This window comes from Erpetoichthys calabaricus, chromosome 8 (assembly GCF_900747795.2).
Source record: "Erpetoichthys calabaricus chromosome 8, fErpCal1.3, whole genome shotgun sequence".
Taxonomy (NCBI): domain Eukaryota; kingdom Metazoa; phylum Chordata; class Cladistia; order Polypteriformes; family Polypteridae; genus Erpetoichthys; species Erpetoichthys calabaricus.
In genome coordinates, this window is record NC_041401.2 from 139,436,424 (window position 1) to 139,461,243 (window position 24,820).

General features: G+C 42.6%; 1 protein-coding gene across 1 annotated transcript in view; it reads right to left on the reverse strand.

Annotated features, from left to right (window-relative positions):
* Window positions 1–24,820, reverse strand: part of LOC114656768 (E3 ubiquitin-protein ligase MARCHF4-like) — a 228,844-nt gene that overhangs the window by 125,973 nt on the left and 78,051 nt on the right. The window contains exon 2 of the mRNA XM_028808382.2: window positions 6,074–6,229. Within this exon, the coding sequence (XP_028664215.1) occupies window positions 6,074–6,229 (156 nt within the window). The remainder of the gene's footprint in view (window positions 1–6,073; window positions 6,230–24,820) is intronic.

The following is a 24,820-nucleotide window of genomic DNA, read 5'->3' on the forward strand; positions in this document are numbered from 1 at the left end:
GTAAACCCCAATGTACAGGCTCCAAGTAGGGGGGCAATAAGTATGCCCACAACCGCTCGGAGCTTCTCACGGGGGGCAACTCCAGAGTGGTAGAGAGTCCAGCCCCTCTCAAGGAGATTGGTTCCAGAGTCCAAGCTGTGCGGCTATATCTAGCCGGAACCTCTCAACCTCGCGCACTAGCACAGGCTCCTTCCCCTTCAGACAGGTGACATTCCATGTCCCAAGAGCCAGCTTCTGTAGCCGAGGATCGGACTGCCAAGGTCCCCGCCTTCAGCCACCACCCAACTCACACTGCACCCGACCTCCTTGGCCCCTCCCATAGGTGGGTACAACAAACTCAAGATATCAAATGGATGAGTTTTCCTTTTGTTCTTGTGGTCCAAAACAACTGCTTTACTTCTTTCCTAGAGGCTGCATTGTATGTATTATACTTCCAGATCATAGCTCATTACTTGCCAGTTCTCACACACACAGGTGCCCACTCATACAGCCTAAGGCAAAATTACACCCACTTGGTTTTGCTGTGCGAGTCACAAACTGCGATGAGTGAGTTGTTGTCCACTTCATATTACATAACTGTAGGTGGCAGGCACACACCATGACTGACCCACACCCATTAATATTAAGTAAATAAAGGATAGACAGAATTTTATTTGTACCCAGGGAAAATTTGGCTTTTTTCATATAGTTTATCTGTGTTTTGAGACCAGTCCCACCTGTCACTGATATGGACCATCAACAGTGACTGGACATAGAGGCTCATTGATACGGCAAAAGTCAATAACCAGTTCCTTGGTTTTGCTGATGTTAAGATGCAGACAATTTGCTTTGCACCAAGAAACAAACTTCTCCTCCTGACTCTTATACTCGGTCTCATCTCCTTTATCAATACACTTCCGCAAGTGACATGACCTGCCGTTATATTTATAGTCTGAGGTATACAGAGGAAAGAGAAAAAAAGAAAACTTAATTAAAATTAAAAATTAAATTATCTATATTAATATTTGTGATGGATTACAATTTTAAGTGAATTTTGACATCTAAACAAATCTCCTTCCTGTTTTTATTTGCATTTTCCATACTGGCCCAACTTTTTCCAAGTTGGGGTTTTATGAAGGCTGCTCCTTTATGCCCCATGTTTTAATTGTAATGACTATAATGCTGCTGGAAAAGTCTCCAATACCTCCCAACTCTGTTATGCGTTCAGAACCTGGATAGATGGATGCTCGTTCCAGAAAATATAGACACTTGTTGATTTTATCTGTTCATGCAGTGAATCTTGTGAGGCCATCTTTTCAGACAATAACTGGCCCCAGTCTAACATGACTGTTGTCTTTTAATTTTCACTCAATGTGCAGTTCTCTACAATGTAAAGACCAATCTGGTCTTTCTAAAAGTTTACCAAAAAAGTCTGTATTTACTAAAGTGGTCCTGGACTGGCATATCAAGAAGAGTAATCAGCACAGAGCAGGGGTCAATACATAAAGACTTAAGAAATCAGTAGGTAAAATAACAGGATTAGACGGGCTTGCAGTTAAAACAAAGAAAACTGAAATCCAAAGGTAAAAAGACCTTGGAAAAAAACTGCCAGCGCTAAACTAGAGGTCTTCCCTTTGATGCCAAGTCCAGAGCACACGGGTTGGCCACTAAAACCACGTGACCTTGCTTTACAACATCATACGCACATCCCTCCAGCAATGTATGGCATCATGGCACCAAAAATCCAAAATTTCAGGATAATGATATTCTGCTGAAATAAGAGGACTAAATAACAAATAGAATATAAAAATAATTACAACATGTTACATTTACAGCTAAAATGTGTCAGAGTACTAGCAAATTATTGATGTATGAAGGCACTTGTCAAAGCTGCTCACAATCATATCTGGACCACGTGCTCCTCTGACACACTAGGTGGCAGCATCATTGAATGATGCTACCTGTATGGACACCTGCAAGACATGATAGGAACTGTAATCCCATGGGGCAATCTTGTCGGGTTCTGTGGGTGACGCCAGGGGGTGCTGTAAGGATCCATGACATCTACTTTGAAGAGTTTCCATTTAACCAACAGGCCGTTTAGTTTGGTTCTCCTCTATCAGACTGCACCTCATGTAGGAGATGTCTAGGGATCATCTTTACCCAAGACCCAAATCATCTCGCTGGCTCCTTTTGATCCTGTAAATTAGCAGTTCTTCATCTGCTTGTTTCAAATTATTTTGTTCTAATTGTCTTCAACTCATACCTTGCACAAAGTAAATTGTGTTCAAGGTTTGTGTCCATTAATGCAGGAGCCTTGATCCTGATTTTCGGGAATATTTACAGTCTATATGGTTACATACTGACTACGTTAGGTGGTTACTGCTGTCAGCGCAGCAGATCCTGCTGTAATAATTAGCACTGTGGCAATAATCAAATAAATAATCTATGGTTTATGAATGTACAGTATGAGCTTGGCAGACACCTTTAATTGAGGTTGTCTCGTGTTAAGAGTTTGACACATTTAAACAACCTGAATGAAACCATTACGAGGGTTTCTCCTGAAAAGACAGCAGCTGCTGTAAATTTTCCAAATGAGGGTTTAAATTTCTTGTGAGTCATCCTTTAATAAGATGCATTTTCTCTAAGGCTTGTTGTTGGTGAAGCATCCAGCTGTTATGTTCTTGTTTAGAAGCAGTTGCTGCTTAAGGGTGGGTACAGGAGGCTAGAAAATGAAGAGGTGAGGGGGATTTTAAGGAGAGCAATAGTGAAATGGAGCTAAATAAAGAAAAATACAGAGATGAACAAGTGTGTGGTCTGTTAAGACGACATGATTTGATACTGCACATCAGCACACCAGTGGTGGTGTTGTTCATCTAGCATCGGATTTGGAATGAGATGCCATCTTAGGCCAACAGGCAGATTCAGATGACATTTGCTGTTGGATAATGAAAGTGAATGATCCATGAAAAAATGTAGAATGAAGATATGAATAAGTTAAAAAGTTAGCAGTATGTCTTTCATCCATTCCTTTCATTCATTCATATGCATCCACTTTGTCCAGTTCTGGATTGCATGAGTGGTGGTATATTTATATGTTCTAAAATAATGGCTAAATTCTTTGTCTTACAAGTTACTGATCGTGCAATTGTAGAGAAATCACTAAGAGGCGTTATCACTCTCACTTAGATCCAAATAGAAAGATCACAGATTTAGTAATCTGTTGATATGATTTATTATATTTGATTAATGAAGATGCATGGCAGAGAACAGAAGATTGGGATAGTGTTTAGTACTGCAGTACCACACTCCAGGGACCAAGGTTTAATTCCTGGTTTGGTCTTGTCCAAGTCTCCTCCGAGTACTTTAGTTTCCTCCAGTTGTAGTGTGTATAATTGCTTGTAACCTGTGAGGTCATGATGGACTGGCTTCCTGCCATGCATGTGATACTGTCAGCACAGACAGTCATTCCCCATTGCCCAAATAATAGAAAAATCCAGAAAACTAATGAACAGCCATTTATGAATATTGATCTGTCTATTGTAGATGCCATAATGGATGGACAGGCATCTCGTCTAGGATGATAAGCAACATCTTGCCTGGCAGAAGGCCATAACAGAATAACAGCATGGATGGAGTTACACCCCGGCCAGGATGAGATCTAGTTCTAGTCCCAGCTGGGGAAAAAGACTAATGGATTAACTGGGGGAGTTCCTTGACCAAAAACAATTTATTCTCCAGTACTCTAGGTGGCAGTGTGTCTCTGGCATGGTCCCAGGATGGACACCAACAGGGTTGTGTGGGACATGTAGTTCTGAAGAGCAACCCTGTTATGGTCACTGGATGTCACCAACAGCAGACTTCCCTGTTTTGGGGAGCTACTCCATGACCCAGAAGTGCTTTTGTCGTACAATGCTGTGACACCAGAAGTACCCCTAGATCCAACATAAAAGAAGCAGAGAGATCAGGGAGTCAGAGTCAGAAGGAGGTGGATGACACTCACCTGGAGGAGCAGAAGGAGAGGGAAAAGAATTGAGCATTACTTGTATTTGCATGTTGTGGCTGTGCCTCTTGGAATAGGTAGAGCATTAATAATGGAAGAATTTTAATTTGAAATTGGAACTGTGTCCGATCCAGTTGTGTCTGGGAATTGGGGTTCAGTGGTGCCCCCTTGTGGTTAAACTATGTATTAGTAATATAAAAGGCATTACATAAGGATGTCATTTTTTTTTAATGACACCTTTTAAATGCTTCATGAGTATGCCAAGTACAGTAAAGCCACCACTAGTTTCTGCTTTCACAAGCTGCCTGTCAATATTATTGTTAACAAATCCAAACATAATCAAAACCTAAAACTTATCATGATTCGGCTGTTTCAATTTTTTTATGCAGTTTTCTTTAGGTCCCTTTCAATTTTGAAGGTCCAATATGTTTTTTATTGGGGCAGAGATTCATATTCTGGAACTTAGTTGTAATATGGATTTCATTTTCAGTTATTTAGAATTATTTTCCTCACTTGGCTGGGGTTCAAAGTCTTGTCTCTTTTTTGATAATTTTTGTGTCATTTATTTATGTTGATGTTTCTTTTATTGAATATGTGCACTTTTCTTTGTATTTAATCTTATCTGTAAGCTGTCTCATGTGCTTTGTGGGTGGTTCCCCAAGAGGTGGGGCCACCTGCCAGTCACTGCCAGGAACTGCCCACTGCCCTATAAATCCAGAGGGTCTTCCAAAGTTTGTGGCAGTTCATTTTAATTCTGCTTAGGACTTGTGAGTGTTTCAGTGATTTTTCTGTGCCTTGTGCTTTTTGGGATCTATGGGGTGTTTTGGCAGGGACGCCCCTTCTGCATCTGTTCCGGGACGCTTGGTGGCAGCCTCCCTGGTGGACGGTGATTCCCCAGCCTGTCGCATGGCTCCATGGGAGATGGAGTCTTCCACAGCCTGGTTGGGGGCTCGGATGGCTGCTAGGGGGAGCTGTATGGAGTCAGCAGCCTAGCTGGACGTATCTTCAGCCCCACCCAGAACGGCAATTAGGACCAGGTGGTCAAGCACCTGGAACGCTTCCGGGTGGGATATAAAAAGGGCCAGCCACCACCACTCGAGGAGCCAGAGTTGGGAGGAAGGAGACGAAGCTTGAGGAGGAGTGGTGGTAAAAAGGAGAAAGGATTGTTGCTGTGTTGGGATTGTGCTTAAGGGACTGTGTATTGCCTGAGGGTCACGGGGAAGATGTGCGCCCACGGGTGAAGAAAAATAAAGCTTGTGTTTGTTTATACGTGCCTCTGTGTCCATCTGTGTCGGGTCGGGCGCCTATATAGCGCCTTTGTTACACCTTTCACTCTGTATTTTGATTATTCTTGGTATTTCTCTTTGGGATTTGTTTGCTCAGGCTGCCTTTTGTTTCAGGCAAATGCTTTATGTCTTTTGTACTCTATGCTCTGATAGAGCATTCTGTGAAACATAAAATTCTTTATTTTTTGTCTTTGTATCTAGTAGGGCAGTATATCCCCCTCTAGTGGACATCATTGGAAGTGCTTTTTGGAATGTGTGCCTTGCAACTCCCAGTTCATAAAATTCATGTTGTGTTGTTGCTTGGAAAAATCAATCAAGTGGAAGTTATGCCATAAGTGGTATGGAAAAATATAAGAAGAGCCCAGTCTTCGGCATGCATTTAAGGACACTGTCTAATCGTTCTTTGTGAAAAACCTTAGCATTTTGGTCTAGTGTGCTGGATTTTGAATATTTTGGAATTGCTGTTCCCTTTATTTTTCTTTGATCTTTGTCTAGTGTTTGTTTGATTACTGTTCTCTTTAACTGCCTGCTCTCCTTTCGACTATTTCTGCTCTCTGAGGTTGCCTTTTCCATCACAGTCATTAAAGTACATTTTTATTTCTGGTTCCCAACTTCTGCTTTGTCTTGGCTTTGATCTCTGTTGCCATGTGTCAGCTGCCTCTTGTAGCCATGTAGTTTAAAAATTGTCATTGCACCTTATAGCCATGCCAGTATTCTTCTAAGACAAGATAATGTATCTGTTTCTTAATCAGCATTACAAAGTAAAATCTGTTCAGATGTGTAAAGCAGTTCTCGACTGGTTTACCTGTAATGGGTTCTTGGTGCTAATAGCGATGACGTGGTATTTGTAGTAGCAGAGCTCACAACTCCAGGAGCCACGCTCACTGATCCACTTGATCAAACAGGGCTGGTGAGTGCAGCGCACCGATCCACTACAACGGCACGGGCTGAGCAGTTCTCCCTGGGAAAGGTAGAAAAGAAATTTCCACATTAGTCATAGTTTGAAAACAGCTCTTGACCAAATCTAATTTTGATCTACAGAAATCCATTGACCAATGCTGTGTTTAGGAAAAAGGCATAAAGCTGACTCTTTTTCTATGATTTAACAGAAATAAATACTCAAATAAAAAAATGTAACTGTGTTTCATGCTGAAAAATATAAAAGATAATACACATTTTAACAATACTTTGAGTTGAGAACAAAGGCCCAGTTCATAAGTCTGTAAACATACCATGAGAATGTCTGCATGCTGCAGGTTGGTGTGGAAGTAAAAGTCCATGGCACTCTAAATAATCCTCAGATGTACATCTTCACAAATGCTTCTCATTATACCATTATGGCAGTATTAGGAGCACACTACACTGACTCCAGCAGATGCATAAATTCTTTTCTGTTGTAAATAGAAATTACTTTGTAAAGATAATGTGATGTAAGCTGCGGTCACTTAGGAATCTGCATGAAAGAGTACCAAATGTACCAGGCAATCAAATCAGATTGTAACACACAGAGGGTACGTCTAACACCACACAGAGTGATTGTTGATTAACCACACCATTCATTTTGTTTAATCCAGCTTTAGAGCCAATCTCAACAACTCTGAATGCAAGAAAGGAACTAACCCTGAACAGGGTACGAGTCCATTACAGGGTGCAGTCATGTCCACCCGCACACTCCACCATAGAGAGGCTATTTAGAGTTGTCACAAACATAGCCCCTGCAGCCACAGACTCTCGACCTGTGAGGCAACAAAACATACCACACTACAGACGATGCTGCCCGAACTTCTTCTTCTTTCTCTTCTTCTCCCGTCATAGCTCTTTTTTTTTGAGTAGACTTCTTCAATAGAGGTTTCAACATGATTTGTACAGTTGGATGCCTTTCCTGGTGCCAACCTTCCCATAACACAAAGTACAAAATCCCATAGTAGTTTTAACAACCATTCATTACTAAATTTACAAACAGGCAAAATATTCTTTGACTGCACTACGCTCTCCATTCAGCCATGCCTTTTTTTAGCCGATTTAGAGTATTCAGTTGAGGTAGATAGGTGAGATGAGGCCCATCCCAGCAGCACCAGGCACAAGATGGGATGCCAGTTACACTATATATACATTAAAAAAGAAAAGAACAGTATAATAACATGCTAAACCCACCTTAAATCTTACTTTGCTCACTGCGTTACATCAGGTGGGTAAAAACGACGCTTGTTGCTGCTCAGCACCACAACTTGCAGATGGTGTTCATTTCACAGTTCACACTTGAACATACTTACTTTATTTCCATTATATACAACGTGACTGTTATTTTCTGTTCCTTACGCTGTAGAAATGTGCTACACCAATGATATGCTTTTTACTTCTACTCAAATACTAACATTTTTTTCAGATTTGATTACAGTGGTTATTTCCATTTTTTTTCATAGTTACATGTAAAATAACACACTTATATCATAAAATGCTAATACCTGTATATGTGTCTAGCCCCTCAGAGCAATCTGATTGGTCAGTTTGGATTTGCTCTGATTGGTCAGATTTGCTGTGGTTGCTCAGTCAATTGCAATTGAAACAGGAAACACTAGGCAAGAAAAGACATAGAAGGATCAATGAGAATTTTCTTCAGACACAGGAAGTATTCACAAGAATATGAATGAAGCTTTTATAGATGGTAATGGAGACCTGTTCATGACTCAATCGAAAGAGGAACAGACGTCCAAAACGAGATGAGACACAAGAGGAAACTGAACAAACATTGCAACATTTATTGTAACCAAAGGGACACATAGCTACACTGACACACATACACATGTCCCTTGATTAAGATCTGTATACATATGTTTATATATAATACGCTACTGTGGCTGTCCGTTTGTCTGTCCAGGATTTTAAATCACCTGTAGCTTGTAAACCATTTGACCTACTGACCTGAAATTTCATACACATATACTACGTGACATCTAATATCTGCTTGAGGGGTGATGATTGACCTTCAAAGTTATTCCTCTTTTTATTTTTATTTTATTTTATTGTAGAATCAACTCTCGGCAGTGGCCAGCAGGGTGGGCCGTGCGGTGCATGTATACGGGCGTCATTCTCATCCCTACCACCTTCGCTGTCACTTCCTCTACCTCTTCATATCTTAAATCATTCTTGAGGCAGATTGAAGACTTATGTGCCAGCTTAAGTGAAAAATTAAGGAAAACGTATAAGTAATTACAGCACAAACACTGACTTAATCAGTTTTAATGCGAAAAGATGCTGATGAAAGAAGAGAAGAAGCGGGCCGCTAGGGTAGAGGAAAGAAGAGCTGCTCAGGAAGCGGCAAGCGCATCAACCTCTGAGCAAACCAATGCTAAATGTACACAGAAAGAGAATGAAAACTATGAATGCTCAAGTCAAGTGTAACGTGCAGTGCACCGTTACTGGTATATATAAATATATATATATATATATATATATATATATATATATATATATATATATGCAGACTGCATTAGGTTCACCACATCATCTCCAGACTCTTTCACATCTGTCGCATGTGCTCGAGTGGAGCTGCATAATGATTGGCTGTAAGCACAGGTTCCAATAGAGTACTTTGGGCCCTCATACCACTCTCATGGAGTCTGTTTCTGACAGTTTGGTCAAAAACATGCACACTATTAGCCAGCTGGAGGTCATTTTGTAGGGCTCTGGCAGTGTGCCTCCTGTCCCTCCTTGCACAAAGGAGCAGATACCAGTAGTGCTGCTGGGCTGATGCCTTTCTACAACCTTGTCCAACTCACCTTTTGTTAATGCCCATTTCCTCATATCTCCTCTGTGCTCTTGAGACTGTCCTGGGAGACACAGCAAAACTTTTTCTGGCAGCATGTATGGAATACCTGTGCAACCTGAATCGGCTGCAGGTACCACCTCATGCTACCTGTAGTGACAAGGACACTAGCAAAATGCAAAACTATAAAAGAATCATTCAGGGAGGAGAAGAAGAGAGAAATTGTCTGTGAGCATCACCTGCAAAACCATTCCCTTATTGGCAGTTGTCTTGCTGTTGCCTCTCCAGTGCATCTGTTATCACTTTTATTTTTTATTTCTACCAAAGCAGTTGAAGTAGATTCACAATCGCTTATGCTTCCTAACTGGACAGACAGATATCCCTGAAGCTTAACTGAATTGAGGTTAAACTGTGATTTATATTTTTTAAACCTTACTGATCAAAAGTTTCAGAACAGCTCAGTTTTTCCAGTTTTTCTTCAAATTTAATCAGTTGAATTGCAATGAATGGCCTAAAATGGCAAAAAGGTAAGCAGTAAACTGCCAGAGTTTTAAATTTAAAGTTTAGGTTAGCAAAAACTGAAAAAAGGCAAATAGCAGAATATTAAACATGGGCCTTCTTCAGGGAACAACTAATAGGTTACAGCCTACAGATGTTCTGCAGCAATTAAAGCAAATTAAGCCTTGCAAGTTGAAGCAAACAATTTGCATAGGTGCCCCAAAAACCTTACTTAAAAACCTTCTGTCTGTCTTAAAGCAGAGTTGGAATAGTCTGTGTTACTACACCTTCTAAATTCCAATGATAATGCCAAGAAAATGATAATTAACAAATGAAATGAGACAGAGCATTTTTACCATTAGAAGTGTACTGTAGGCCTTTCATTTAGAGAAATTGCAAAAAACATCAAAGTGTCTGTGAGTACATGTGTCTTATATAATCCAAAGGCAACTGGAAGAAACTCTGATAGGAAGAGTTCTGGCCGAGGAAAAGTCACAACCCAATCAGCTGACAAGTTTCTGAGGGTCACCAGCTTGCGTGATAGGTGCCTCACAGCACAACAACTTGAAACGCAGCTTAACAGTGGTTGAAAAAAGCAAGTGTCTAATTCTACTGTGAACAGGAGACTTTGTGGTGCAGGTCTGAAAGGGAGAGTGGGAGTAAGAAAACCATTCCTTAAAAGGCAAAATAGGGGCTTGAAATACCGGCTGTGGACCACTGCAGACTGGAAGAAAGTCTTATGGACATATGAATCAAACTTCTTAATCTTCAGTTCGTCACGCAGGATGTTTGCACACCATTGACTTGGTGAAAAGATGGTTCCTCAGTTTGTGACACCAACTGTCATACATGGAGGGAGGAAGTGTGATGGTCTGGGGTTCTTTTGCCAGAGGCAGAGTTGGTGACTTACACAGAGTGACTGGCATTCTGAATCACAAGGGTTACCAGTCTGGCTGTTATATCAGCAAAAAGTGGCCATTTTGATGAATCAAAAATCTGAATAAAATTTTGTACACCTAAGAATTCATTGACTTATTTTTTTAATTTGTCATTTTTTTTGTTCTATACCTTGATTTCATGAAACATTAACACATTAAACTGTGTGTATTTCCATAAAAACTGAAAAAAGTGAGGTTTTCTAAAACTTTTGACCAATAGTGTGTATATTATATATATATATATATATATATATATATATATATATATATATATATATATATATATATATATACAGTATATATATATATATATATATATATATATATATATTATATATATATATATATACTGTATATATATATATATATATATATATACACAGTGCAACCGGAAAGTATTCACAGCATATCACTTTTTCCACATTTTGTTATATTACAGCCTTATTCCAAAATGAATTAAATTATTTTTTCCCTCAGAATTCTACACACAACACCCCATAATGACAACATGAAAAACGTTTACTTGAGGTTTTTGCAAATTTATTAAAAATAAAAAAACTGAGAAATCACATGTACATAAGTATTCAGAGCCTTTGCTCAATACTTTGTCGATGCACCTTTGGCAGCAATTACAGCCTCAAGTCTTTTTGAATATGATGCCACAAGCTTGGCACATCTATCCTTGGCCAGTTTCGCCCCTTTCCTCTTTGCAGCACCTCTCAAGCTCCATCAGGTTGGATGGGAAGTGTCGGTGCACAGCCATTTTAAGATCTCTCCAGAGATGTTCAATTAGATTCAAGTCTGGGCTCTGGCTGGGCCACTCAAGGACATTCAAAGAGTTGTCCTGAAGCCACTCCATTGATATATATTGGCTGTGTGCTTAGGGTCGTTGTCCTGCCGAAAGATGAACCGTCGCCCCAGTCTGAGGTCAAGAGCGCTCTGGAGCAGGTTTTCATCCAGGATATCTCTGCACATTGCTGCAGTCATCTTTCCCTTTATCCTGACTAGTTTCCCAGTTCCTGCCGCTGAAAAACATCCCCACAGCATGATGCTGCCACCACCATGCTTCACTGTAGGGATGGTATTGGCCTGGTGATGAGCGAGGCCTGGTTTCCTCCAAACGTGACGCCTGGCATTCACACAAAAGAGTTCAATCTTTGTCTCATCAGACCAGAGAATTTTCTTTCTCATGGTCCTGAGAGTCCTTCAGGTGCCTTTTGGCAAACTCCAGGTGGGCTGCCATGTGCCTTTTACTAAGGAGTGGCTTCCGTCTGGCCACTCTACCATACAGGCCTGATTGGTGGATTGCTGCAGAGATGGTTGTCCTTCTGGAAGGTTCTCCTCTCTCCACAGAGGACCTCTGGAGCTCTGACAGAATGACCATCAGGTTCTTGGTCACTTCCCTGACTAAGGCCCTTCTCCCCTGATCGCTCAGTTTAGATGGCCAGCCAGCTCTAGGAAGAGTCCTGGGGCCTCATGTATAAAACCGTGCGTAGAACTCACACTATAACATGACGTAAGCACAAAAGCAGGAATGTGTGTACGCACAGAAAAATCCAGATGCAGGAATCTGTGCGTACGCAAACTTCCACGTTCTTCCACTACATAAATCCCGATCAGCGTGAAAAGTAACGCACGTGCACGCGCCTTCTGTCCCGCCCCAAGTCCTCCCAGAATTACGCCTCTTTGAATATGCAAATCAATATAAATAGCCCTTAAGCTCAGCCTTCTGTGAAAAGACAATGGGAAAAGCACGGGGGAAAATATAAGAATTTCAGCGAATACCAAGTGGAGGCATGGAAAAACATACTATTTGTTGGTTTAAACAGTAGTATAATCAACAAAAGGAAGTTGATCGAGTGACATAGTGTCGGAGAAACTCGAAAGCTCAAGTTTACAAAGTCGCACAGTGCCTGAAATAAAAAAGTTGCCACATATCAAAGTCGGCGTGAAAAGGCGACTTGTAGCCCACCGTCTGAGTGTCATATGAAAGCTTATTAGGATACAGAGAAAACAAATAGGCACACAGTGGAAAAAAGCACGAAACGTCAACTTTAATCTCGAAATTTCCACTTTAATCACGTAGTTTATTTTGTCATTAAAGTAGAACATCATAAACTTCATCTTAAAATAGTTTATTTTACTAGTTTCTCAAATCCCATCGTAACTAAAGTAGCACATTAAATGCTTTGTTCTGTGTTTGATCTTCTATGTGCTCTATGTGTGTGAATCACTACGTCTCTTTCCCCGACAGGACACAGAATCCATTACATTCGTGATATTACAGCTCTCTGAATAATTAAAATACTGAGATGTATACGTGATATCTTTTTCATGATGATAGGAATGAAAGCATGTTATTAAACATGGGAACATGGTGGCGCAGTGATTGTTCATATCTCACGCAAGAGGCTTGCTGCGCCATGCGCGACCTTCGATAAAATAATTTATTACAGAAGTACTGTCTCTTTCAAACATACTAACCTCCAATTCCTGTCCTTACTTTTCTTTCTCCAAATACCCAATCGCCACACAATCAGCTCTGTAATAGACGCTTAAGCCATCTGTAAGCTTTAGAACGCTGATTCTTCAAAACTTTTAAGGAACATTGAAATATCTTCGTGGTACATGTTTAAATTATTCTATCCGTCTATCCTTCCAGTGTCGCGTCAGCACCAGCAATAATACAGCGCAAGGCAGGAAGCTATCCGTGAACTAGCTAGCGCTGCGGCACCTCACATGTTTAATTATTAACAACTAGTCATTTAGCCCGTTACAATAACGGGCGCTAGTGCATAAACATTAGTAGGAACAGTCTATATTAAATGGCAAGGGACTTTGACCTCATTCTTTTTGTTGGTCGTATTTTTCTTTCTTTCAGCCTTTCTTTTGTTGATGTTTACTTGCTGAGCTGACCATTCTTCGTGGGCTGCTGCCGTGTATTGTGTGTCTTTAATTTTCTGTGACAGTAATACTGTCTTGTACTGCTGTATTCAATAAGGGCGCGCACAAAAAGGCGAGCTTCAAAAGGGCGACCTCGATTGAGCGCAGCGAATAAAGGCATTCGTAGATAATTTAGTTCAAATGGCTCTGGAATATGTGAAGAGCAACAAAGGTGCAGATCTTTATTTACGCGCACCTTTATTCGCTGTGCCCCAATTGAGGTCGCCCTTTTGAAGCTCGCCTTTTTGTGCGCGCCCATTATTGAAGGATGCCTGTGCGCGCCCTTATTGATGGATACCGTCTTGTACGTCTGCTGGCTTGTACGTCCGTAATATACCTTTAATTTTCTCTGGCGGTAATACAGGCGTGGTGCGTAGGTAATATGCCTTTAATGTCCTCTGACAGTAATACTGGCTTGTATGTGGCTGTAATATGCGTCACTGTATTGTGTACCTTTAATTTCCTCTCGCAGTAATACTGGTTTGTATTTTCCGTAAAAACGCCTCTAACTTTCTCTGACAGTAATATCGCGCATCACACTGTGCTCCACGCATGCGCACTTCACCAGAAGACACCCACACACGGACACCTGGACGCACATAGGGATTTTATATATATAAATGATACTGATTATTTAAATGAAGTTAAAGTTTTATCTGTATACTATTTAAGCAAAATATTTTGCTGCATTTCATCTTAAAAATGATATCGTCATCATACGTGCTTTATAAAGTGGCGCAGGTTGTGCAATATTATAACTGTAGTGCAAGTTTACAGTGGGGTAATTGTACTTATAAGTACAAACAGTTCTACAAGGAGCACTTGATGAGTGTGTTTATAGTTCTTGGGATGAAACTGTTTCTGAAACCCGAGGTCCGTACAGGAAAGGCCTTGACGAGTTTTGCCGTGGCTGAGGTAGTGTGTGCTTGAAACTATATACCGATAATTCTTTTTCCGATCAGCTGCTGTTCTGATTCCCCACTCAGATACAGTGATATAAATACTCTGAGTGGTGCAGTGAGAGTAATATGGAAAAAGATGATCCGCTGTGGCAACCCTTAACGGGAGCAGCTGAAAGAAGAAGAAGATGCAGTGAGAGTAACAACGGTAAAGCAGTTATGGTATTTGGAATACTATGGCTATTCCCTGGACCATTATATTGCTACAGGTTAATTACAATCAGATGCATTACACTAATAAACAATATGCAGTTAATTTCAGTGTATTTATAAAATCGCGTCAGGAATGTGGGTCTAAGAAAGAAAGGGTAACCACACAGGAACAGTAGCACTGCTTTGACGCTGGGTGCCGCCAGTCTGCAAAACCGAGCGGAGAAATTGCGTATGCCAGGGTATGAGAGGTACCGTGGAAATGTGCGTGGCTTTACGCCAAATTTAGGTTTTATACATCGCGATTTGAGCGTGGAAACGTTCGTACGCAAGATTTCTGTGCGTAACCTTCCCCAGATTTGTGCCTCGAGACAATCCTGTCAGCTTTGACTTCATGCTTGGTTTGTGCTCTGACATGAACTGTCAACTGTGGGACCCTTATATAGACAGGTGTGTGCCTTTCCAAATCATGTCCAATCAACTGAATTTACCACAGGTGGACTCCAATTAAGCTACAGAAACATCTCAAGGATGATCAGGGGAAACAAGATGCACCTGAGCTCAATTTTGAGCTTCATGGCAAAGTCTGTGAATACTTATGTACATGTGCTTCTCTCAATTTTTTTATTTTTAATAAATTTGTAAAATCTCAAGTAAAAGTTTTTCTCGTTGTCATTATGGGGTGTTGTGTTGTAGAATTCTGAGGAAAAAAATTAATTTAATCCATTTTGGAATAAGGCTGTAATAACAAAATGTAGAAAAAGTGATGCTCTGTGAATACTTTCCGGATGCACTGTATATGTATGTATGTATGTTGTAAGAAAGGCGCTATATATATGCACCCGACCCGACACAGACTGACAACGGAGTCATGTTAAAATTAAACCATCCATCCATCCATCCATCCATTGTCTCCCACTTTTTCCGAGGTCGGGTCACGGGGGCAGCAGCTTGAGCAGAGATGCCCAGACTTCCCTCTCCCCGGCCACTTCTTCTAGCTCTTCTGGGAGAATCCCAAGGCGTTCCCAGGCCAGTCGAGAGACATAGTCCCTCCAACGTGTCCTGGGTCTTCCCCGGGGCCTCCTCCCGGTTAGACGTGCCCAGAACACCTCACCAGGGAGGCGTCCAGGAGGCATCCTGATCAGATGCCCAAGCCACCCGAGGAGCAGCGGCTCTACTCTGAGTCCCTCCCGGATGACTGAGCTTCTCACCCTATCTTTAAGGGAAAGCCCAGACACCCTGCGGAGGAAACTCATTTCAGCCGCTTGTATTCGCGATCTCGTTCTTTCGGTCACTACCCTTAGCTCATGACCATAGGTGAGGGTAGGAACATAGATCACCACGACAGACCGATGCAGCGCCCGCATTACTGCGGATGCCGCACCGATCCGCCTGTCGATCTCACGCTCCATTCTTCCCTCACTCGTGAACAAGACCCCGAGATACTTGAACTCCTCCACTTGGGGCAGGATCTCGCTACCAACCCTGAGAGGGCACTCCACCCTTTTCCGGCTGACGACCATAGTCTCGGATTTGGAGGTGCTAATTCTCATCCCAGCCGCTTCACACTCGGCTGCGAACCGATCCAGAGAGAGCTGAAGATCAAGGCCTGATGAACAGGACAACATCATCTGCAAAAAGCAGTGACCCAATCCTGAGCCCACCAAACCGGACCCCCTCAATGCCCTGGCTGCGCCAAGAAATTCTGTCCATAAAAGTTATGAACAGAATTGGTGACAAAGGGCAGCCCTGGCGGAGTCCAACTCTCACTGGAAACGGGTTCGACTTACTGCCGGCAATGTGGACCAAGCTCTGGCACCGATCGTACAGGGACCGAACAGCCCTTATCAGGGGGGCCGGTACCCATACTCTCGGAGTACCCCCCACAGGATTCCCCGAGGGACACGGTCGAATGCCTTTTCCAAGTCCACAAAACACATGTAGACTGGTTGGGCAAACTCCCATGCACCCTCCAGGACCCTGCTAAGGGTATAGAGCTGGTCCACTGTTCCGCGACCAGGACGAAAACCACACTGTTGCTCCTGAATCCGAGGCTCAACTATCCGACGGACCCTCCTCTCCAGGACCCCTGAATAGACTTTTCCAGGGAGGCTGAGGAGTGTGATCCCTCTGTAGTTGGAACACACCCTCTGATCCCCCTTCTTAAAGAGGGGGACTACCACCCCGGTCTGCCAATCCAGAGGCACTGTCCCTGATGTCCATGTGATGTTGCAGAGGCGTGTCAACCAAGACAGTCCTACAACATCCAGAGCCTTGAGGAACTCTGGGCGTATCTCATCCACCCCCAGGGCCCTGCCACCAAGGAGTTTTTTGACCACCTCGGTGACCTCAGTCCCAGAGATGGGGGAGCCCACCTCTGAGTCCCCAGGCTCTGCTTCCTCATTGGAAGGCATGTTAATGGGATTGATGAGGTCTTTGAAGTACTCCCCCCACCGACCCACAACGTCCCGAGTCGAGGTCAGCAGCGCACCATCCCCACCATATACAGTGTTGACACTGCACTGCTTCCCCTTCCTGAGATGCCGGATGGTGGACCAGAATCTCCTCGAAGCCGTCCGAAAGTCGTTCTCCATGGCCTCCCCAAACTCCTCCCACGCCCGAGTTTTTGCCTCAGCAACCACCAAAGCCGCATTCCGCTTGGCCTGCCGGTACCTATCAGCTGCCTCCAGGGTCCCACAGGACAAAAGGGTCCTGTAGGACTTCTTCTTCAGCTTGACGGCATCCTTCACCGCCGGTGTCCACCAACGGGTTCGGGGATTGCCGCCACGACAGGCACCGACCACCTTACGGCCACAGCTCCGGGCAGCTGCCTCAACAATAGAGGCACGGAACATCGCCCATTCGGACTCAATGTCCCCCACCTCCCTCGGGATGTGGTCGAAGTTCTGCCGGAGGTGGGAGTTGAAGCTACTTCTGACAGGGGGCTCTGCCAGATGTTCCCAGCAGACCCTCACAACACGTTTGGGCCTACCACGCCTGACCGGCATCCTCCCCCACCATCGAAGCCAACTCACCACCAGGTGGTGATCAGTTGACAGCTCCGCCCCTCTCTTCACCCGAGTGTCCAAGACATGTGGCCGCAAGTCCGACGACACGACCACAAAGTCGATCATCGAACTGAGGCCTAGGGTGTCCTGGTGCCAAGTGCACATATGAACACCCCTATGCTTGAACATGGTGTTCGTTATGGACAATCTGTGACGAGCACAGAAGTCCAATAACAAAACACCGCTCGGGTTCAGATCGGGGGGGGCCATTCCTCGCAATCACGCCCTTCCAGGTCTCACTGTCATTGCCCACGTGAGCATTGAAGTCTCCCAGCAGAACGAGGGAGTCCCCAGAAGGTATGCCCTCTAGCACCTCCTCCAGGGACTCCAAAAAGGGTGGGTACTCCGAACTGCTGTTCGGTGCATACGCACAAACAACAGTTAGGACCCGTCCCCCCACCCGATGGCGAAGGGAGGCTACCCTCTCGTTCACCGGGGTAAACCCCAATGTACAGGCTCCAAGTAGGGGGGCAATAACTATGCCCACAACCGCTCGGAGCTTCTCACGGGGGGCAACTCCAGAGTGGTAGAGAGTCCAGCCCCTCTCAAGGAGATTGGTTCCAGAGTCCAAGCTGTGCGGCTATATCTAGCCGGAACCTCTCAACCTCGCGCACTAGCACAGGCTCCTTCCCCTTCAGACAGGTGACATTCCACATCCCAAGAGCCAGCTTCTGTAGCCGAGGATCGGACCGCCAAGGTCCCCGCCTTCAGCCACCACCCAACTCACACTGCACCCAACCTCCTTGGCCCCTCCCATAGGTGGGTACAACAAACTCAAGATATCAAATGGATGAGTTTTCCTTTTGTTCTTGTGGTCCAAAACAACTGCTTTACTTCTTTCCTAGAGGCTGCATTGTATGTATTATACTTCCAGATCATAGCTCAGATCGGGGGGGCCATTCCTCCCAATCACGCCCTTCCAGGTCTCACTCTCATTGCACACGTGAGCATTGAAGTCTCCCAGCAGTACGAGGGAGTCCCCAGAAGGTATGCCCTCTAGCACCCCCTCCAGGGACTCCAAAAAGGGTGGGTACTCCGAACATACGCACAAACAACAGTTAGGACCCATCCCCCCACCCGAAGGCGGAGGGAGGCTACCCTCTTGTCCACCGGGGTAAACCCCAATGTACAGGCTCCAAGTCGGGGGGCAATAAGTATACCCACACCTGCTCGGCGCCTCTCACCGGGGGCAACTCCAGAGTTGTACAGAGTCTAGCCCCTCTCAAGGAGATTGGTTCCAGAGTCCAAGCTGTGCGTCGAGGTGAGTCCGACTATATCTAGCCGGAACCTCTCAACTTCGCGCACAAGCTCAGGCTCCTTCCCCTTCAGAGAGGTGACATTCCACGTCCCAAGAGCCAGCTTCTGTAGCCGAGGATCGGACCGCCAAGGTCCCCGCCTTCGGCCACCACCCAACTCACACTGCACCCAACCTCCTTGGCCCCTCCCATAGGTGGTAAGTCCATGGGAAGGGGGACCCACGTTGCCTCTTCAGGCTGTGCCCGGCCGAGCCCCATGGGTGCAGGCCTGGCCACCAGGCGCTCGCCATCGAGCCCCACCCTCCAGGCCTGGCTCCAGAGGGGGGCCCCGGTGACCCACGTCCGGGCAAGGGAAAACGCCGTCCAAAATTGTTTTTCATCATAGGAGGTTTTGTTTAACCGCTCTTTGTCTCATCCCTCACCTAGGACCAGTTTGCCTTGGGTGGCCCTACCAGGGGCATAAAGCCCCGGACAACAGAGCTCCTAGGATCATTGGGACACGCAAACCCCTCCACCACGATAAGGTGGCGGTTAAACCAAAAGGATTTATTTTTCTTCGGCTGGGAGACACGTCTTCCCCGTGCCCCTCAGTCACAGCACTGCCCCAAAAGCACAAAACCAAAACAAAAGGCACACTGCTCTCTTTACCACCACTCCTCCCGGCAAACATTGTCCTCCTCCTCCTGGAGTGGTGACTGCTGGCCCCTTTTATAGCTCACCCGGAAGTGCATCAGGTGCTTGACCACCTGCCTCCGATTGTACCTCCGGGTGTGGCTGAACTACGGGCCAGATGGGCCCAGGAACTCCTGCAGTGCCGCCTGGTGGCCACCCTGGATCCCAACAGGGCTGTGGAGAACTCCATCTCCTATGGAGTCCTGCGGGTATCTGAGGCACCACAGTCACCTAGGGGGCTGCCACCAAGTGGTCCGGGAGAGGTACTGCACAGTCCATGCTTGCTCCCCTGGACCATAATAGAGAAGGGGCATCCCGGCTGGGCATGGGCCCTGACCATCTGTCACAATGTATATATATATATATATGTATGTGTATATATATATATATATATATATATATGTATGTGTATATATATATATATACTAGCAAAATACCCGCGCTTCGCAGCGGAGAAGTAGTGTGTTAAAGAGGTTATGAAAAAAAAAGGAAACATTTTAAAAATAACGTAACATGATTGTCAATGTAATTGTGTTGTCATTGTTATAACTGTTGCTGTCTTTTATATATATATATATATATATATATATATATATATATATATATATATTATATATATAATATACACACACACATAAACATTTATATACATATACATATATACATATCTACATATACACATCTACATATATATACACACATACATAAACACACACATAAGACTTACTGAGTGAAACGGGCTTTCATTGACAATCATGTTACGTTATTTTTAAAATGTTTCCTTTTTTTTTCATAACCTCTTTAACACAGTACTTCTCCGCTGCGAAGCGCGGGTATTTTGCTAGTATATATATATATATATATATATATATACATATACACACATACATGCAGTTTTAATAACACTGAAATGAATATAAACATTAACATCATTATCATATGAGAATATGAAGTAATATATAAGAAGCACATTTCATATAAATATAAATTATTAAACAGTAAAATCTTCTTCTGTAATTTGCTACCGTGGCAATTTGTGTGTCTGTCCAGGATTTTAAATGACCTGTAGCTCGCAAACCGTTTCACCTATACACTTGAAATGTGGTACACATATAGTACGTCACGTCTACTATCCGCTTTATGGGTGATGATTGTTTTACTCTTTTTATGTTTATTTTATTTTATTGTAGAATCAACTCCTATCTGTGCACAGCAGGGCAGCCGTGGGCGGATGCGTATGGTGTATTCACTCCATGTTATCGTGCATTGCGCTGTCAGTGGTATTTTCATAAAAGAATTTGAACAACATATAAGAAGCGTATAAATTATTAAACAGTAAAACATTAACATTTAAGAAGTAAAGTTACATTAAGTACTACTGCAGTGCCTTCGGGTATACCTCATTTTTTGTTTGCCCATTACATGCTTAAATGTATAAATTTTTTGGTGCACCTACCAAATTGCGCGTCCCGTTTTGAATCAATACTGGACGGGATTTAGCCCGTATTTTTTTTATCATTTTTTTTTTAAAGCAGCGTCTCATGCAAATCATCCCACACGCATTTTATGAAGATGCCTCCTTTCCTACTTTTGATTGGGTAATACTTGATGTCATCGTTAGTTTGATTGGTGTTTTTAACTGTCCAGTGAGGAGGGCGTGTCTTTTAAGTACAGTCTGCAAAGTGTTGGCACTGAGATATGGCGTCAGCGCCATAGTTGAAGCCCCTAACGTTTGCGGTCAGCAAGTCGGCTAACATCCGCCATGTGCCGTCTTTCAGTTGCGAGAAGCAGATCATAGAATGGTTGAAACTGTTGCCCCTAACGTTGCGCCACGGCGTGTGGTTCGTTTATACCTCGTGTGTTCTCATTAAACTTTTATCTGGCGAATATGTTATTGCAATCCGCAGCGGGAGCGTTTCTATAAACTTAATTTAAACTTACGTTTTACACCGTGCTTTCTTTTCCTTATGAACATGCTTGTATGCTTAACTCGCTCCGTTCTCAATTGTTTAATTAATTTTTTGCTCTTAGCTGTTCGCGGCTGTTCCTCCATTTCCCCCTACTTCGTTCTTTTATCTCGCGAATATGTTATTGCAATCCTTAACGGGAGCGTTTCAATAAACTGATTGAAAATATTTTTGCATTTACCTTTTTAGTAAAAGGCGAGCTTTTAAGCCTGAGAAATCAGCCCGTAAATGCACACGTTTAATTGCACATGTGTTAATATGTATGGTTACACAGTATTAAAAGACAGTGAACAACGTCAGTTACCTTTGTTCCCGCGTTTGATAAAAGGTGAGCTTTTAAGCCTGAGAAATCACCCCGTAAATGCACACGTTTAATTGCACATGTGTTAATATGTATGCTTACACAGTATTAAAAGACAGTCAAAAATTAACGTCATTTACCTTCGTTCCCGCGTGTGACTCGTGCTGTAAATCTCTTCCTTGTTTTTAGTTCACGTGATTATGTAGGAGGCGTGATGACGCGATACGTGACTCTGCCTCCTCCATTACAGTGTATGGACAAAAAATATGTTCCAGTTATGACCATTACGCTTTGAATTTCGAAATGAAACCTGCCTAACTTTTGTAAGTAAGCTGTAAGGAATGAGCCTGCCAAATTTCAGCCTTCCACCTACACGGGAAGTTGGAGAATTAGTGATGAGTGAGTCAGTGAGTCAGTCAGTCAGTGAGGGCTTTGCCTTTTATTATTATAGATAATTATTGCGTATTATGTGAAATTTGCAAAAATTATATATTGTGTGGTTTATTTATACTGTAAATATACTGCTGTATATACTGTTTCAGAGGACTACAATATTGCTCAGGGAAGCTGCCTGCTATTGTGTTAGGGAAGCCCATATTCCTGCCAGGTTGTCTCCCCCTGTCCTTTCATTATACTGTCCTCCTGGTCAGGTATTGTTCCAGAGTCCAACCCAGCTGGGACATCAGTGTATCCACTCTCGCAATGTCATCTTCTGCCTGTCTTCTGGGATAGATAGAACAATCTTTGCCCTGTTTCTTGTGGTAGCATAGGGTTGGCCTCCTTCAATTAAGGAGGCATGGTCCATCCCGGCCAGGACACCCACCCACACACCTATACATAATTAATATTGTTTACAGTAGTAGTCTGTAATTGTTAATTCCTAAAAGATTTTCATTCACAGAAACCAAATTCAAGTAATAATAGTAATGAAAAAAAAATCTTCCTATAACTATGCATACATACTACAATCACTTTCTCCTTAATGTATATATTCCCATGATATGTGAAATACTTAAAGGAAAAATTGAGTTCACAGAATACTCATGCAATATTTAAAGGGAGAATCTGACTTTATGAAATTTTTCAGTGCTTTCATGCTAGTTAAATAACTTATGAAAACAACCTTCATCTTCAACACAACAATTTTTTTCTTGCATAGCCCAAAATCACACAAGGAGTGCCTTGATGGGCTTTAACACAACGCAGAGCGCTGTGACAACTCTCAAGGCAAAATTCAATAGATAATACCACTCACTAAATACAGAACTATTACATATAAGAATACAGATATGTTCAAATACATCAAAAACAAAGTGGGAAGTAATTAACATAAATGAAAAACAACAATATCTGTCCATCAGGAAATTGTAGAACCACGGGCCAGATTGTAGAAAAGGAGTCTGAGACAACCCAGACACTGTCCTGGAGACTTCGGCTAACTAGCCAATCCCCCAAATTGGCCATTGTGATGAAAGGACACTTCTACCCCATGATTCCAGTGCACCTTTATCTGAGATGACTTATCCATCGACAGGCAAACAATCTAACAATAGACAAGTCTCTTAACCTTAATCAAAATTATTAGTTCTTATTTTTTGACAACTTTTCCAAAATTTTTCTTCTGCAAAGCCTTGTGTATGTATAAAATGAATCAATAGACCAGCAGGCCGTTTTTTTTGGAAATAAAATGTGAATTTCCAGTTCCTGTATTATTTGTGGGATTCTTAACAAAATTACAGTTAACAATAACTATCCTCTTCTTATTCCTTTGCTTTTTGAACAGCTACGGCATTCTGAGATTTTTTTTTCTCTAATGGATCTGAAAATCACATATTATTTTATATACATTAGAGAAAAGGATTGGGGGAGTTGCATTTAGTGCAGATAACTGGTCATTATTATAAACCCATAATGCCATTTGATTTAGCTAATGCTCTGGCTGTGTTTCTTTCATTTCGAAACTGCATTTTTCGAAATGTTCGTGGTATGCATAATATTGTTTACTTTGATAATGCCTGATTTTCTTCCATAGAGAAGTTATTTGGTGGCTATGGAAAGAAAAATCAGTTTACAACTTAAGAAATGTGATTGTCACATTTTTTTGTCTTTAATTTCCCTTTTCCATTTTATCTTACAAAAACGTTGCTGTTATGAAATCAGTCAGCATTTGGCCTGTACCAACCTTAGTTACACAACCTTATGAATCATTAGAGGAAACTCATTAAAATGTTACTTTTATAAATCCTCCAATCACATATCTGGAAAAGAAAAAAATTATTCTGATTTTTGAATGCCAGAAGTACAAATGCATTTTAACTGTTTAACAACTTCCTTTTATTCTGTTCCTTTTTTACACATCTTGAACCCACTTTAAGATTTGATGTGGAAGATAATTTTAGCATGGAGCAAATATTGCAATCCTTTCTAGAAACATGAAAATTACATATATGCACTTTCTTTTTTCAGTCATCAGATGTTCATGAATGATGTAAGATGTTAATTACCAGGAACTGAAGGCCACTAAACTGAAGATGAAAAATGGACACAGTGCCTAGAGGAGGTAACACACCCATTTTTTTCTTTGCACTGATCATAAATATTCTTCATGTCTTTATACTCCTAAGACATTCAATCTTTAACAAAATGGTTACAATTTATTTTTTACTCCCTTCAGTTTGGTGATCTACTAGGGATGCTATTCCTAGGAAACCAATGCTGATATTCTCTTCCTCTCTTTCTCTCAATGGTTCACTTTCAGATTATTTGGTAAAATTCTTGATGATATTATAATTGCCTTTCCAGTTTTCATGTTAGACATGATGTGCTGCTTCAGGAGCTGAAATATCTCAAGGTCTTGTTCACAAGTATGGAAGAAAGGAACATGAGATTGACATGCAGGTTTGAGTAGCATCTTCAGTCATGTAGACAATGTACTGGTCAGTTGTGGTGAAAAGAGAGATTAGGAGGCCTCCTGGATGTCTCCCTGGGGGAGCTGTTTTGGGCATGTCCAACCGGGAGGATACCTCAGGGTAGA